This window comes from Enoplosus armatus, chromosome 18 (genome assembly GCF_043641665.1).
Source record: "Enoplosus armatus isolate fEnoArm2 chromosome 18, fEnoArm2.hap1, whole genome shotgun sequence".
NCBI classification, from domain to species: domain Eukaryota; kingdom Metazoa; phylum Chordata; class Actinopteri; order Centrarchiformes; family Enoplosidae; genus Enoplosus; species Enoplosus armatus.
Genome location: NC_092197.1, coordinates 2543038 through 2559413, shown reverse-complemented (window position 1 = coordinate 2559413; position 16376 = coordinate 2543038). Strand labels below are relative to the sequence as shown.

The window sequence follows — 16376 nt, the reverse complement described above, 5'->3', positions numbered from 1 at the left end:
TTTTAAGGTAATAATAATATTTTCTGCTACTTTATACTTCTACTCTACTACATTTCAGAGGGAAATATTGTACTTTTTACTGCACTACATTTATTTGATTGCCAGATTCAGATTATTAATACAAAATATAATCAACAAATACATTATGATGTATTATTATAGGTAAAGATAAGACTTTATTGATCCCCGGAGGGAAATTCAAAGCTACCTGTCAAGTAGTTAAAATCAGCTAAACACATAAATAATTATAATCTAATAATGTCAACTATTTCAACTCCGTGGTTTCCGTTGTCGTCCCGGTGCAGGAGCTCCAGATCCGACGGCGGGCGCCAGCGTGGACGATGAGAACTGCTGGCATCTGGACGAGGAGCAGGTTCAGGAACAGGTCAAGCTCTTTCTCTCCCAGGGCGGGTACCATGGCTCGGGAAAGCAGCTCAACTTACTGTTCAGCAAGGTGACAGCATCAGTTCCAACAGAACATCGTTATCGCTCTGCGGCGGCTTGTACGGCGACATTTACCTGCAATGCCCCCCCCTCCCCCTCCCCCTCCCATGTCTCTGCAGGTGAGGGAGATGCTGAAGATGAGGGACTCCAACGGAGCTCGCATGTTAACGCTGATCACAGAGCAGTTCATGGGCGACCCCAGACTGGCGCTGTGGAGGCAACAGGGAACCACCATGACTGACAAGTACAGGCAGCTGTGGGACGAACTCGGTACTGTGAGATCTCATTACAGCTGCATACACATCTGCATCACTACAGTACACATCTGCATCACTACAGTACACATCTGCATCACTACAGTCGACTTTAACTGAAATCATCTATTCTATATATCACGTCAAAGTAAACAATGCCTCATTCAGCATTCACCGTGTCCTTAAATAACCGCAGTTAGATAAAGATAGAAGATCATGAATGTAAACCTGGAAGCATGCAGCAAAACAAAAGCACGTTTTCATTTTCGTGTAACAAGGAGTTCATCTATTAAAGGCAGCAATGCTTTAATTAATCCGTCTTCCCGAAGATCGCAGTCTTCATGAAATACAGGATTAATCCCCATCCTGCTGTTTTCAAACCTCCCCCCATCCACTGATAATTATATATTAATTATTATTCAGCACGTGGCTTTAATTGAGACCCTTTTGCTTCACTTTGTTTTGATAATATTGAGCTTTATATTTAAAGCACTTCAGCATGAACTGGTTTGGTTTTAAGTGAAATATTTAAACTAATATTGGATGGATTTCTATGGATTTTGGTGCAGATACTCACGTTCCTCTCAGGATGAATTCTGAAGGTGCTCTCAGACAGCGACAGGTTGCCAAACAATGAATTGATTGAGATCAAATAAATGAATGAACAATGAACATGATTGTTAGTTGCAGCCCTAATTTAAACACTTCATGTGGCTGTAAATCTTCAGGAAACTCTTTAAAATCACCAGCAGAGCAGAACAAATAAATATATAAATATATAAATATATACATATATAAATATAAATGCACCTGTTCTGTTTCGCGGCGTTAGCGTTTCACAGATACGACCGCGGCGGTGCAGAAGCACCTTTGCTCTCTCCGTCTTCAGACTGCAGGTAGCCGATAAAACAGCAGCTGAACAAATGACTTCTGCTCATTTGCTTGCGATGGAAAGTGTTCAAAATCACTGGAAAATAAGTCGGGCTCTGCTGCAACATGTAAATGACGGCAGCCTGTAGGTCAGGTTTCTCCTCTCCCACCTTCTCCCCCCTCTGCTTTTGTTTTTCTTTACCCAATAACCCCCCCCCCCACGGTGTTGTAGATTTTTGCTCTGCATTTCGTCACTCACGTCTGACATCACGCTTGTCGGCGCTCTGTTTCCCCCCCCTTCGTTGTTGTCCTTGAAGCGGCCCTAACAAAGAGAGGAGGATAAAGCCTCTCTCCTCCTGTCCCCTCCCCCCATCCCCAGCCTCCCTCCCTCCCTCCCGCATTCACTTCCCCCTTCTTCCCTCTCCTCCCTGTCTTCCCCTTTTTTTTCCTCACTTCACTTCCTCTCTTTTCTTCTCCTGTTTCATTTTGTCGTCTGTCACGGTCGGACAAAAAGACGTCACCTTGGACTCGAACTGTTTTCTGACATTTTATAAACCAAGAAAATAAACTGCAAATGAATCAATAATAAAAATGATCATTAGTTGGAGACAGACTTCTTTTTAATAGACCTAAATATAATCTAATGAATGAATATTTGTGTTCAGACAGATATTTATAATGTTTAGCCATTGAGACCATTGTTGGGATTAATATCACTAGTAAAATTTATTAGCAACTTGTTTTCCATCTCAAAAGTAATATTTCTGTTAAACTTCAGCACCAACAATCATGAATTAAACGCTTTTATGTTTTCAATAAGCTGCCAAAAGCCTTCTTTTCTCTACACAGTGTTGACTGTGTTTCATCTCAGCTGGCTGGGGGCTTACCCGTGTCACAAATCCATCAGTCGATTAATTGATACAGAAAATTAATCCTCAACTATTTTATCAATTTTCAAGCAAAAACACAAAACATTTTATGGTTCCAGCTTCTCAAACGTGATGATTTGGTGCTCACATTATAGTAAAATGAATGTTTTGGGGTTTTGGACATTGTGATGGACATTTTTCACTTTTTTTCTGATTTATTTATAGACACACATGAAGATAATCGTTAATAAGAGTGTTTTGCTGCAGGGTGAGAGAGCACAGTGTGTGTTTATATCTCTGGATGTAAATGTGTGTGCAGGCGCCCTGTGGATGTGCATTGTGCTGAACCCCCACTATAAACCCGAGCAGAAGGGTTTCTGGCTTCGACAGCTTCGCAGGTGGAACAGCGTGGACGTCTGCCCCTTGGAGGACGGTAACCATGGCAGCGAGCTGACCAATCTGACCAACGCTCTGCCCCAGGGCCCTCCTGGCAACCCAGGTGAGATGACACCCGGCTGTGGAAGAGATGTCGCCTCCCTTCTTTCTTTATTTCCAAATCCTGAAAAGCATCTTTTCTCTTTCTCTTCTCTCCTGCAGCATCTCCTCTTCCTCCTCCTCCTCCTCCTCCTGTATTAACACTGTTAAGTCTTCGTTCTCCCCCCTCCCCCCTCTCTTTTAATCAAGTCTCCTTTCTTCAATCTCAGTGCGCCTGCAAGCCTTATTACCTTTTTAGTGTGGCTAATAGAATGAGCCTAATAACACAGTTGAGGTCCTGCAGCTTTTTCCACTAAATCAGAGAAAATATAGACACATGAACGTTTCTATCAGGTGGTAATAAAACTGTTTCGAATGAGAAGACAGGCGCCGCTATTACTGCTGCTGTTTTGTCCGTAATGGCCCTGCATTTGTTGTGTTATCGACGTTTTTTTAAATCCTGCTACAACAGGGGTTTTCAAAGTCGGCCCCCAAGAAGAGTGTGTCAGTCTGAGCCAAAATTTAGCTTATACTTGTTTATGTTTTAGCCGAATTAGCTATTAACAGCTCCTGTTTGCAGTGTAAACATGGATGTACAGACAACTTTCTCTGGATTACTTTCATACTGAAGAAATCTTAAAAACATGACAATTCTCAAGCAAGTTCAGGACTTACAAGGAGCGTCTTTATTCTTTGATTTCCGAGCAAATGCATGGATGTTTAATGGTGATGGACGGAGATGATGCTATCTTTGGAAAGTGTAGCATGACGCTTTGTGTTCGTCTCTCACAGATTCACTGACCCGGCCTCACCGGACGGTGTTCACGCGAGCGATCGAGGCCTGCGACCTGCACTGGCAGGACCCCCACCTGCAGCACATCATCACCGAGGACCACTACACCAACTACTGTTACCACGGCAACCTCGACAGCTCCCTCTTCGACGCCCGAGGGTGGCCCCTGTGGCACGGTGAGAGAGCAGGGACACGTGAGGTTCAGAGGGGGGACAAATTTAATTAATAAGAAGAAACAGAGGGAGAAATCTGAATATTTTCTTGTCCCCGCAGAGCACGTCCCGACCGCTTGTGCCCGAGTGGACGCCCTCAGGTCACATGGTTACCCCAAGGAAGCACTCAGATTGGCCATCGCGATAGTCAACACGCTGCGGAGGCAACAGCAGAAACAGCTGGAGTTCTTCCGCACTCACAAAAAAGGTCAGTTATCCTCCTTCAGTCTGTTGTTCAGTGCATATTTTCACATTTTCTTATTTTGCTATCAGTTCTTATTAAATCTTTTCTTCTTCTTCTTTATATATTTGGGCTCATAAAACATTTTAAGGCTGATTAAAAGTGAAAAGCATACATTTTGTAAACAAAGATTTTGTGCCTCTGGAAAAGCATAATTTTGCTCATTGTTTTTCATTTTACATTGAAAACTCCATAGAAAAAACTTCAGTATTCCGTCACTGAGAATGAGAAGCCAATAAGTCAAAACATGTAACAATGGGCTATAAACATACCTAACATATATTGATGATTTCATCCTGAACACGTCTGCCAGCTACAAAAAGAAAAGTTAGATAAATTTACAGCTTAAAACGGCTGCTTTCTGTCATGAAAGTACCTCCTTAAGATGTTGGTTGTTTTTAGGAAAATAGCAAATAAATCCCAGTTTGTGGGGTTCTAGTCAACACCATCAGACCTGCAGCAAACACCACCACTGCTGATTCAATCTGAATGGGCTGGGGTCGATTTCTAGCAAAAACTTAAGTGAATTAATTATTTTTTAATTGGTTCATTTATCCATCAATTTTCTGCCGCTTAATCTGGGTCCAGGTCACGTTAATTGATTAATTATATTAAAGAGAATTATTGTTATATACAGCTGAAACCCTGATAGTAACAACAAGGAGTATTAACTGTGTGTGTGTGTGTGTGTGTGTGTGTGTGTGTGTGTTACTGCAGAGCTGCTCCATAAAGGCATAACATCAGTCACCAACCTGGAGGGTTGGGTGGGCCACCCTCTGGACCCCATCGGCACCCTGTTCAGCACCCTCATGGAGACGGGGCGGGGCAGCGAGGACGTAGCCGCAGTCCTGCTCGACTTCTCAGGTACAAAGACAAGTACTCAAGTAAAAGCACTAGTACAACAGTGTAAAAATACTCCATTACAAACATTCAAAATTCTACTTATGTAAAAGTACATAAGTATTGTCAGCAAAAAGTACTTAAAGGCCCCTCCAAAGGGTCACCAGGTAAAGCTGAGGGGTCGTTTTTTTATTAAGAGGTCAGAAGCCAAAAAGGTTGAGAACGGCTGCATTCATCTTCAAAAACGTGTTGTATTTTAAGCTTATCATGAATGTACTTTGGTCCTTTAACCACTGACAGACGCAGTACACAAACACACACACACACACGTTCCTGAGTGTGATTCAAACATTTACGCTGCATTGATTGCGTCTTCCTGTCAGAGCTGCACGCCCTCAGGTTGCAATCAGCAGCGATGACACAGACGTGCTGATTGGCCTCCAGTCATCCTCCAATAACAGCTCATGAATAAGAAATGCAGCAGGAAAAACACTCCAATTAAAACGCATTAATTATGCAGGAAGCTCAGTTAGACGGATTTCAACACACTTTAGCCGGAGAGGACGGTCTCGCGTCACGCCTCAGTTACAGTTTCTCTTCTCAACTACATGAACTGGTGACGCTGCTGCATGGGAAAAGTTGTGAAAGTTTTCAATTAAGACTTCAAGCACTCTGCTATTTGTGTGTGTGTGTGTGTGTGTGTGTGTGTGTGTATTCATTAGGGACTGTTAACCCTCCTGGGATGAACTGTGAGGTCTGCCAAGACATCATTAAGCCATTAAAACACATGATTACCGTCCTCAGGAGGATACACACTCTAAAAAAGAACACCAGAATGAACAAATAGATCAATAGATTTATCAATACTCTACTCAATCCACAGCCCAAAGGGAACACCCCCTCCCTCCCACAAGCCATCTCTCACCCTGTCTCCCCCCCCCTCTCTCTCTCTGCTTCGCCCTCAGGCTCGCTGGCCTCAGGTAGGAGGACGGAGCATCCTGTTTTCCCAGCGCAGCGTTTCCTGGAGGAAGGCGAGTCGTTCATGTCGCTGGCTGTGGAGACGGCTCTGATTGGTTTAGGGCAGCAGAGGGTGATGCCAGACGGCCTCTACGCCCAGGAGAAAGTGTGTCGCAACGAAGAGCAGCTGTTGGCCAAGCTTCAAGAAGTCGATCTAGACGACAAGTTGGTGAAGATTTTCCGGAAGCAAGCTGTTTTCCTGCTAGAGGGTGAGTGAGAATCAAACATCGCAGTATTTACAAGTGTGTGTGTGTGTGTGTGTGTGTGTGTTTTCTTTGTGTTATATGATATTAAATTGGATGTCTTTGCACTTCTGGTCCACCTCACCTTTGACTATTTTGGACATTTTATAGACTCATAGATACTGAAAATAATCAATAGTTGTAATCCTTCTAAACTGAAGTACATGCAATATGGAAGTACAAGAGCACTGCGGAGCTTTGAGCTAAATGCTAACATGCTGACGTTTAGCAAGTACAGTGTTTACCGTGTTCACCGTCTTAGCATTGGTAATTAGGGTTGATGGGAATGTCATTAGTGTTGCAAGTGTTGGACGAATTAAAGGTTCTTCCCCGCTAATAGTTTTTGTCGTTACAGTCCCTTAGTGAGCTTTAGAGGTGCTGGAAAGTGGATTTTGTCAGCTTTGGACAGAGCCAGGCTAGCTGTTTCCACCTGTTTCCAGTCTTTATGCTAAGCTAAGCTAACCGTCTTAGATGAGAGTTTTATTGATTTTCTCATCCAAAAAGGTCAAACTATTCCTTTATATGTTTTCCCCAAATCCTGGACCCACGAAGGAAAACATGGTCCACACACAGGAGGACTCCGGTTTCACACCCTGAACCACAATCAGCTCTTTGTGCTTTAATTGTCTGTTAGTGTGCGCGGCGTTGTGTTAACTCTGTGTACATTTACACTTTGAATGTTTGTACGTCTGCGTTCACAATTGTGTGAGTGTATTGTTTGCATTGTCAGTCTGTTTGCTGACGTTGTGTGAATGCCTGTGTGTGTGTGTGTGTGTGTGTGTGTGTGTGTGTGTGTGTCTCATCATGGTTCAAGGCCGTTTTCGCTTCAAACCCACTAATGATAGAGCCGCTCGCCTCTCACATATGGCTCTGTTTGGTTGTGATTATAAAGTGGAGGCCCAAAGGAAGTCATTGTTCTTATCTTATCAAGGCAAGAGGTCATAACAAAAATCCCTCTTTTGTTCTCTTCCTTTAATATTTTAAAAGATAAGCTTAGTTTCTTTTTGTCAACAAATCCCATGAAAAGAAACGGGTAGAATAACAGCAGCCTTACATTTGTTTTCATTTCATTGAATTATTGTCTTAAAGAAAATCAATAATTAAACTAATTCAAGTTGTTTCATTGATTCCTTTTCGTGCTGCTACACTTTCAGCACTGACTAAAATGGCTTCCGCCTGCATAGTGAAACAAACTGTGCAGAGAAATCCAGCTTAGTAGCTTTTCCTTGAAGCCGTCGACCCTCCAGTTGTTGTTTCAGGATGTTCTGTGACGCTGAAAAGACAACGAACAAAGTGATCATCGTTCTGATTCACAGCTGAGCTCAGATCAGTCTGTGTGTTTGAATCAGTCTGAAATAATCTCATACACGAGGTCACCGTCCAGTCATATGTCACTCAGCTCCGCACGCTGAAATCTGTGTTTGTACAGACTGAACTGATCCCTATATCGTGTCCTGGTTTGTGTTTCTTCCAGCTGGTCCTTACAGTGGTCTGGGGGAGTTACTCTACAGAGAGAGCGTCCCCATGCACACTTTTGCCAAGTATCTCTTCACCTCCCTGCTACCTCATGACGCCGAACTGGCGTACAAAATTGCACTGAGGGCCATGCGGTGAGTAAACCTCCTTCCTCTTAAAAAAACTGTCATAAAACAGGAGGCAGGAAGTCACTCTCTAATAACGTTAAATGATGAAAATGATGATTAATCGGTTAAAGCATCAACAGCAAAATAAGTTTTAAAATCCATCAGTGATGCAGCCTGAGAGAGAAGTCGGGCTGATATCACGTCGTCTGATGAGGAGGAGCAGAAATAAAGAGGGAGTGAGACGGGGAGTTGCTGCCCTGGATCGGACTTTAAATGTAACCGCCTCCTCTTCCTCCTTTCAGTTCTGGTTTGGTTTGTGTGTGAAGGAGGTTGATGGATACCGAGAGGAGGAAAGAGAGAGGCAGATTTAGGAGCTATCTGGGGCACTGTTTAATGACAAAACCTCCTTTTGCTGGAATATTCACTAAATAATTCAACGCTGCTGAAAACGAGTTTTATAAAATGTGTGAATAATAAATACACACTGTTGGTTTCCTCCCTGACCGCCACGGGTGTTACGAAACTTTATTTCCTCTCGCCCAAATTAAACCCCTTTTGATTTTTATGATATGTAAATCTTTATATTTTTTTTAATCCCAGACTTGAATTACAAAGGAGGAATATTAGACTGCAGAAACGCGGCATCACGGCAGCTGTAATGGGATGAAACAGGAGGGCGTTTGGGGGGAAAAGGAATTGAGCTGTTATTTTTAAACTCATCCTTATTCTCGGTGAACGTGGCCTGAGGGGAAGATCCACCTGAGTCGACTGTGAAGGGAAACTATTGATTGACTCTATAAAAGCAACACTGCTCTCTGATTTTGCCCTTTTTTTCTCTTTACCTTTATGTCTAATAAAGAACTAATAAAGTTTTTCTCCTCTGTGTGTCTTCAGGTTGCCGGTCCTAGAGTCCACGCCCCCCTCCGGTGACTTGTCTCGGCCTCACCATATAGTGTCAGTGGTGCCCAACCGCCTCCCTCGCTGGTTCACCCTCAGCCACATAGAGACCCAACAGTGTGAACTGGCCTCCACCATGCTCACTGCTGCTAAAGGTACAACTAGCCGGCCGTCGCGTACCGTTTTTTTTGTTTTGTTTTGTTCGTAGTGTGCCGAGCTGAGCTGAGAGCAGCCTCAACCATCGAAGCCGCGCAAACGGCTTTTTAAATACCGCATAGAATGAAATGAATGACCCTTTTTCACAGTCAAAGAATGGCAGAAAACCAGTGGCGGCAATAAGGCGTACAATGATTTATAAAGCACATTTTAAAAAGACTTTTAACTGCAGCACAATCCATCCAGTTTATAGATAACAGCTGACGAAACAAGTTCAAACTGTACTAAAGATATTTAAGACTGTTTCATACCTTCTAAGGCCTTTTTTTTTGCTGGCAAGGAAAACTAAGCTGTTTACCTTGATGATGTGCTCGACGTGTGCTGGTCACAAGCCAACAAGGCAATTTTTATTGAAGAATAGCACTGCAGACAATAGCGCTGCATTTCCAATAGCTGCTTCACAGTAAAAGCCGGTGGAAGCAGCAGCAGTATGTTTTTCTTTTCCTATCTTTATTGAAGAGCGTGGTCTTTCAATTTAAGAGCACGACTTATTGATTTCACGTTCAGATTTTGTAATGCTTTCCCTCAAAACCCTGCCCTCGCACCCCCCTCTGCTTCTGCTCAGACTGCATTCAGCAGCTCCGATGCAGCTGAAAGCACGAACATGAGCGTCAGAGTGAAACTAAACTACAAACCACAGAGATTCAGTTAGACGTTACGAAAATACTCTTAAAATACACAGAGCTTTATCTTGTCTTGTGCGGACATACAGCAGTCCTGTTATGTAAAACCGATGCCTGTGAAAATCAATATCCGATAAAACAGGGTTTAATGGAGGATTTATGAGAATGACTTTGCCTCTGTGTCCCTGTTTTGTTTGTTGTGTTACCAGGCGATGCTCGTAAGCTAGAAACAGTGTTAGAGTCCATCCAGAAGAACATCCACTCCGCATCCCACATCTTCAAACTGGCCCAGGATGCCTTCAAAATTGCCACCCTCATGGACAGCCTGCCGGACATCACGCTGCTCAAAGTCTCCCTGGAGCTGGGTCTTCAGGTAAACAACACACACACACACACACACCGATTAACACACTTCATATCCTTTATAATGCAGACTCGGAGCTAACCTGGTGTTTGTTGCAGGTGATGAGAATGACGCTGTCTACCTTGAACTGGCGGAGGAGAGAGATGGTGCGATGGCTGGTCACTTGTGCTACTGAGGCTGGTGAGTTTGTTTCCCCACAAAAAGTAATGGACGCTGGCACGGCACATATGCAGCTTACAATGATAACGATGGCAGAATTACCACTTTACATGTTGAGTAATCTTTGATTTCATGCAGATAAAAAAACCAAAACAAAGCAGCTTCTCTTTCTAGTCGACGGCCGTCAATTTTATCAACTGTAGCTAGCTAATTTATTAATAAATACTAATTAAACTAAATGTAATTTAACTTAATTTAATTTATGATCACACAAGCCATTTTAAAGGTATTCTAAATATGCACTTGATAGCTTCACACATGAAATCATGTCAACAGCTTGAGGCTAAAACTAACTGGTTCCAGCCAAAACGTTAGCATCTCTGCTATGCACAGTAGAATGGTCCCCTTTGTTATAATATAATATATATTTATTATTATAATTATTGATGCACTGACCCATAAGCAGCTCGATTTCTTTTTCTCTACTATACAAGTATATCATTTGGGTAGTTTAATCTATAACGCTGCACTTTAATAAAGAATATCTCTCTAAGATTTGATCAGACATTTTCTGTTCAGAGGAGGGTGTTCCGGCGACCAGGACAAGACCTTTAAAAGTGGATTTCGGAGGGCTCTCAGCGGGAGGGAGGGAAGGGGAAAGGAATGAGTGGCAGGGTATAATTATGGAAGATTGTGGGCTGTTGGCTGATTAAGTGGGCCTCGTGTTTGGACTTGAATACTGAAACCCAGTGGCTGATTTTTCCCTGAAGTGGACAGGAAGCTGTGTCCAGAGGGACGGAGCTCTGTAGGGGAAAACCCCCTCCTAGATGATTTCTTGTGAATGTGTGTGTGTGTGTGTGGGGGGGGGGGGGGTTGACAAGGAGTCCCTGTTCCTGTGAGCCGAGTTTGAATGGATCCATTGAGAACATGCCAGTTGGTGATGTAGAGGGGGGCCAGACCATATAATGTCAGAGAATTAGAAATAGAATATTCAATAAGAAGGTGAAAAGCCATTGTAAGGCTGGTGATGCATTCAGTTTGAATTCTGGGAGTCTTTTATGATTTTGAGTACAACGGGTCAATAGGTCGAAGTATCGCATCAGTTAATCAAATAGAGGTTAAGGTTGAAAATGAAGGGTTTTAGTAGTATGACTTGTACATTCATATTGGTAGATTAGTTTGAATGTTGTCAGGGTCTAAAAGGGGCATTATAATTTTGCCAGCAGCAAAGAATTGTTATTCCTATATTATCTAGACTGCAGGATTCCTACTGAAGACATAAATCTTTAAAAACGGCTCACAAATATAGTTTCATTTTTAGAAGAAGGCTCAGTAATTTGTTGGGGACTATTTTCAGTGGTGTATGAATACATATTTGGTGTTTACAGGAGCAGGCTACTTAACTTTTAAGGGTTCATCTATGGTGTTTGACCAAATGGCAACCTGTAAAATGGATAAAGAAGAGGACCTAAGATTGAACCCTGGGGGACTCCACAATGACCTTAAAGCAGGCAGAAGACTTTCCGTCAGTAAGATCTTAAACTAATGTTTATTTTCCTCTCTTTCTAGGTGTGTTTGCGCTGGACAGCATCATGCAGAGCTGGTTCACCCTCTTCACCCCGACCGAAGCCACCAGCGTCGTGGCGAGCACAGTCATGTCCAACAGCACCATCGTCCGCCTGCATCTGGACTGCCATCAGCAGGAGAACCTGGCCAACTCCGCCCGCACCCTGGCCCTGCAGTGTGCCATGAAGGACCCCCAAAACTGTGCCCTCTCAGCTCTGACACTCTGCGAGAAGGACCACATTGCCTTCGAGACAGCCTATCAGATTGTACTGGACGCGGCCGCCACGGGAATGAACTACACACAGCTGTTTACAATAGCACGCTACATGGAGCACCGCGGCTATCCTATGAGGGCGTACAAACTAGCGACGTTAGCCATGACTCACCTGAACCTCAGCTACAACCAAGACACACACCCGGCGATCAACGACGTGCTCTGGGCGTGCGCTCTCAGCCACTCGCTGGGGAAAAATGAACTGGCATCCGTCATCCCCCTGGTGGTGAAGAGCGTCAAATGTGCCACCGTCTTGTCGGACATTTTGCGGCGGTGCACGTTGACGACGCCGGGCATGGTGGCGCTGCACAGTCGCAGGAACTCTGGGAAGCTGATGCCTCTGGACAAGGCTCCTCTCAGGCAGCTACTGGACGCCACGATCGGGGCCTACATCAACACGACGCACTCACGGCTGACGCACATCAGCCCGCGCCACTACAGCGAGTTCATCGAGTTCCTCAGTAAAGCCAGGGAGACGTTCCTGATGGCGCACGACGGACACATCCAGTTCACACAGTTCATAGACAACCTGAAACAGATATACAAGGGCAAGAAGAAACTCATGATGCTTGTTCGAGAGAGATTTGGTTGAAAGAGGATCAAATGACCAAATCGCCCCTTTTTACTTGAGTCTCCCTTTTTTTTTAAAAAATAAATAAATAAAATCCTTTCTAACTTGAAGTGAAAATCCTCCTAAAACAACATTCATGCAAAATCTTGTTCCTATGATTTGGCAAATGATGGACTGTGTGTGTGGAAGGAAAGTCACATTCATTCACAGCGAATATTTCCTTTTCATTGTGAGTTGAACCGAGCACGAGCGCAGTGTTGAAACGGTAATCGGTCAGCTAAAGATGACGGGAACGAGATATGAAACACGTCTGAAATTGAAGAAAAACACTGTAAACCATAAAAGCAACAGCTGGTATTGATTTGTATAAAACCATTTGCAGAAGGAGAGAACTGTCAACTCGTGGAAGTTTGTGTGTTTCCCTTTATATGTATGAAAGCGAGAGAGTAAGAGTTTTACACTGAGTATAAACTGTCCAGTGGCAGAATGTCCACCTTGCACTCTTCCTACTTCCCCCAGCTAACGTTCACAGCCTCAAAGAGAAGACAAACGGCTTTAAACCAAATGGAGCAACTCCATCTGAAGTGACAAGTACCTCTTTTTAAAAGGATCCAGCTTTACTCCCCCCCCCCTCCCTCTTCCTCCTCCTCTTCCTCTTCACCCATCTGCTCAGCGAACTGAAAGAAAATCTCCAAAATCACAACCAGAATTCATTCACTGGGTCGATATTTTGTTCCTGCTGATTGTTTTGGCTTTTGCAGTGTTGTCTCAAAACATTCAGTGTGCTTATTTTACGGACACATTCGTCACAGAAACACGGAAACAAACTGTCACAGTGCTTGCTCTTGTGGGAACTTGGCAACTGTCAACATACATTCTCAGGGATTTCTCGAAAAGAAGAAGCAGACAAAAAAAAACAAAAGAGAGAACAAAAGCATTTTATTGTCCTGTATATATGAAAGTATATGTCTGAATATTGAAAAAAAAAATGTATATGTTAACTAATTTATGAGAGAATATTCTATGTAAGGCACAATACTTGAAGCTGCAGTACTTTTGGTTTTTGAAACAAACATATCAGAAGGACTTCAACACGTTCGCCTTGCATCGCATCAGGGGGCCAGTTCAAAACGGTGAACACGCCGGCCGGTTTGGCTCTGCAGACATGTGATGGACTGCAGACGCTCGGCCAGCTTGTGAGACAGGAAGTGGACGTACAGGAAGTGCGTATTCTCCCGGACGCAGAATAATGAGGATCGTAGGAGTCGGAGAAAGAGACGACCGCGGACCGAACAGCCGTCTCCTCCTGCAGCGATTCAACACAAAGCCCGCCGTCTCTTCTTCTTCTTCTTCTCCGTCTTCTGACATCTCGACTTTGTGCAGGACAGAAAGTTGCTCTATACTGTAGGTCTTGACTGTTCCACTTTGTATTTTATTTTCACGCTTTTTGTGTATCTTTCCTCCTCTTCTTCAATTCCGTTTGTTTTCATTTCTCTCTAGAATTCCTCACACAAGAACAGCCTTCTTTCTTGCCTTGTCTTAATGCTTTAAAATAACCAAATGGGAGTTCTAACTACCAAACTTTTTTCATACGCCAGCCGACTTTGGTTACAACCTCCTTTAGTGTCTTTGATTTCTAGCTGAACTGGCTCTGTATTCTGTGCTTTAAAAGCTCATTTCATCTGTTTTTCAGTGTCGTCTCTTGTTAGTAGCTCCTCTTTTGTTTAGAAATGCTCCCTTTTTATTTATTACGTTAGGTAAATGATTGTACAACCATGTCAACATGCTCATGAAGTTGAAACTAAGATTTGATACACTGATCAATTTATTTATGTAACTAAATCACTGTTTTATAAACTTGTTAATGAAACGACATTTTGTTTTGATTAAATTCGTTTTTTGAGAGGACGAAGTCTTCCGTGTTCTTAATTATTTAAACTCTGAGAATAATTATAAAGTTTATTCTTGATCTTGGAAATAAAACAGTTTGACAAAATACTCTCAAAGCAAGAACCACTGTGCTTACTAGCTTTTTTTCTGGAGCTTTCAACTGCATCGAAGATTGTACGTTTATTTAATTTGTGAGAACATTTTCCGACCGCAGATTTATTATTGCAATTTATAATAAATTATAAGTGAAAATAGGAACAGTTATTGAAACATCCATCGCTTAAAGTCCGAAAATGATTTTTATTAAAGAATAACAAGTGTTTCTGTGAAGTAACGGAATAAAAGAGATTCCATCAACAAATTAAGACATTGTTAAGCCCATGAATGTTGACATTAAGGCGGTTATGAACTGGATTAATAGGACTGTCTATCAATTACAAAAGTTCCAGTGGCAGCAAAACCTTCATGGCTATTGATCCACGATGATCAGGATTAAAAAAAAAAGATTTGAGGAGCACAATTTATCAATTCAGTAAATTGGGAGGAGACTTGATGCGTGAGGGGGGGCGACCGCAGGAGTCTTTATTTATCTATGTGAGAAGAGAGAAGAAGAGATCATTTTGTATAGATCCTCAGTAAAACGTCTGTTAGTGGTCAAAGTGTCGATACCAGTCGTGTTTATGTAAATTTGTCCAGCAGCAGGATGTTGACACAGATGTTTATCCCAACGTTTTAAAGTTGAATTTGGTCAGAGGGCGAACAGAGCAGGAGAGACGACTCACAGATTAATGTCCTCGAGAGGGAAGTCATAATTTCTCGTAGTGCTCCTTTTACATCCTGCAAAGATAATTTGGGAATTTTAAGCTTTCCTTATCCCACTTCCTGTCTCTTGTCAGCAGCAGTCAGGAGCCTGTTGAAGGCAGGAAGCTCTTATAAAAAGGAAGTTTAGTTGAGGAAACAAAGGTCCATTAACTGATGGATATATGGTCCAAACTTAACATAAATACAGACTTTATTTGACTGAATTAGTGTCGAGCTCTGCGGCATGAAGAGGCTCCACGTATAAGCTGCATTTAACTAATATATAGATGAATTACTGAATCATCTGTCAGGTGTTACTGTCTTTTGATCAAGACGTGAGTATCATCACAGACCAGGATGCTGGTGGAGGAAATACTCCGTGAAGTAAGTGTAGAAATACTCCGTTACAAGTAAAAGATATGTCATGTTGTATCTCTGAGCACTCGGCTCTAGATGCCATTGCTTCTTCAGGCTATTTTTTTGGACCACACACACACCCCAAAATGGTGTCTACGTCAATCAGAGCACATCCTGTAACCAGGCAGCAGCTTATTTCTGTAACCCCATCTGTGTAACTGGCACCACAGATAAATCTTATCACCCTTAATCACACGTATCCTGTGTGGACCGGCCTGTTATTCCACTCCTGCTGCCACATTAGAGAAGCCATCGAGTCCGTATTATCTATCTATGATGGGAACTGCAAAGAGGGCTTCACATCTCAGAAGTTATTTATTTATTACTTATAAGCTCTATTATAAAAACAGCTGGACATCGTTGGGTGAAAGGCTGCATTATAATTCATGTTGATAAAGTAAAGCAAAAATCAGCAGGTTTAGTGGTCGTCTGTGGAAACTGTAACGTCATCGTTCTGATCATGAATGTGGACGTGAGCGCTCAGTTTTTTTATGCTGTGTGAACGGATCAGGACCAGAACTTTTAATCTGAGTTTACTTGTGACAACGAGCGAAGCATGAGATCAATATCAGAGTCAGAAATCAGTGGAATATTCGAACCGGATTAAATATGAAGCTCACGACTAAATAATTTAGAGGAATGCATCAGAATACAAGAGGAGGCAGATGATAAAATACAGATCCAGCCTGGAGAAGAGACTGCTGTAATCAATCAAATGTCAAACAGAGTGACGTGATGCAGATGGTCAAATCAGCGATT

At 42.7% G+C, this 16376-nt stretch overlaps 1 protein-coding gene across 3 annotated transcripts in view; it reads left to right on the top strand.

Moving 5' to 3' along the window:
* zswim6 (zinc finger, SWIM-type containing 6) overlaps positions 1 to 13036 on the top strand; it is a 36794-nt gene extending 23758 nt beyond the window's left edge. The window contains exons 3-14 of one of the 3 annotated variants that reach the window (XM_070924518.1): positions 306 to 454; positions 564 to 714; positions 2757 to 2936; positions 3704 to 3880; positions 3978 to 4124; positions 4875 to 5021; positions 5963 to 6223; positions 7731 to 7866; positions 8734 to 8891; positions 9785 to 9948; positions 10038 to 10119; positions 11668 to 13036. In XM_070924518.1, coding sequence (XP_070780619.1) covers positions 306 to 454; positions 564 to 714; positions 2757 to 2936; positions 3704 to 3880; positions 3978 to 4124; positions 4875 to 5021; positions 5963 to 6223; positions 7731 to 7866; positions 8734 to 8891; positions 9785 to 9948; positions 10038 to 10119; positions 11668 to 12530 — 2615 coding nt within the window. In that variant the 3' untranslated portion in view covers positions 12531 to 13036. Of the gene's footprint in view, positions 1 to 305; positions 455 to 563; positions 715 to 2756; positions 2937 to 3703; positions 3881 to 3977; positions 4125 to 4874; positions 5064 to 5962; positions 6224 to 7730; positions 7867 to 8733; positions 8892 to 9784; positions 9949 to 10037; positions 10120 to 11667 lie in introns of all 3 variants that reach the window. The other 2 variants (XM_070924519.1, XM_070924517.1) reach the window with 2 other exon arrangements.
* The last annotated feature ends 3340 nt before the right edge of the window (positions 13037 to 16376 follow it).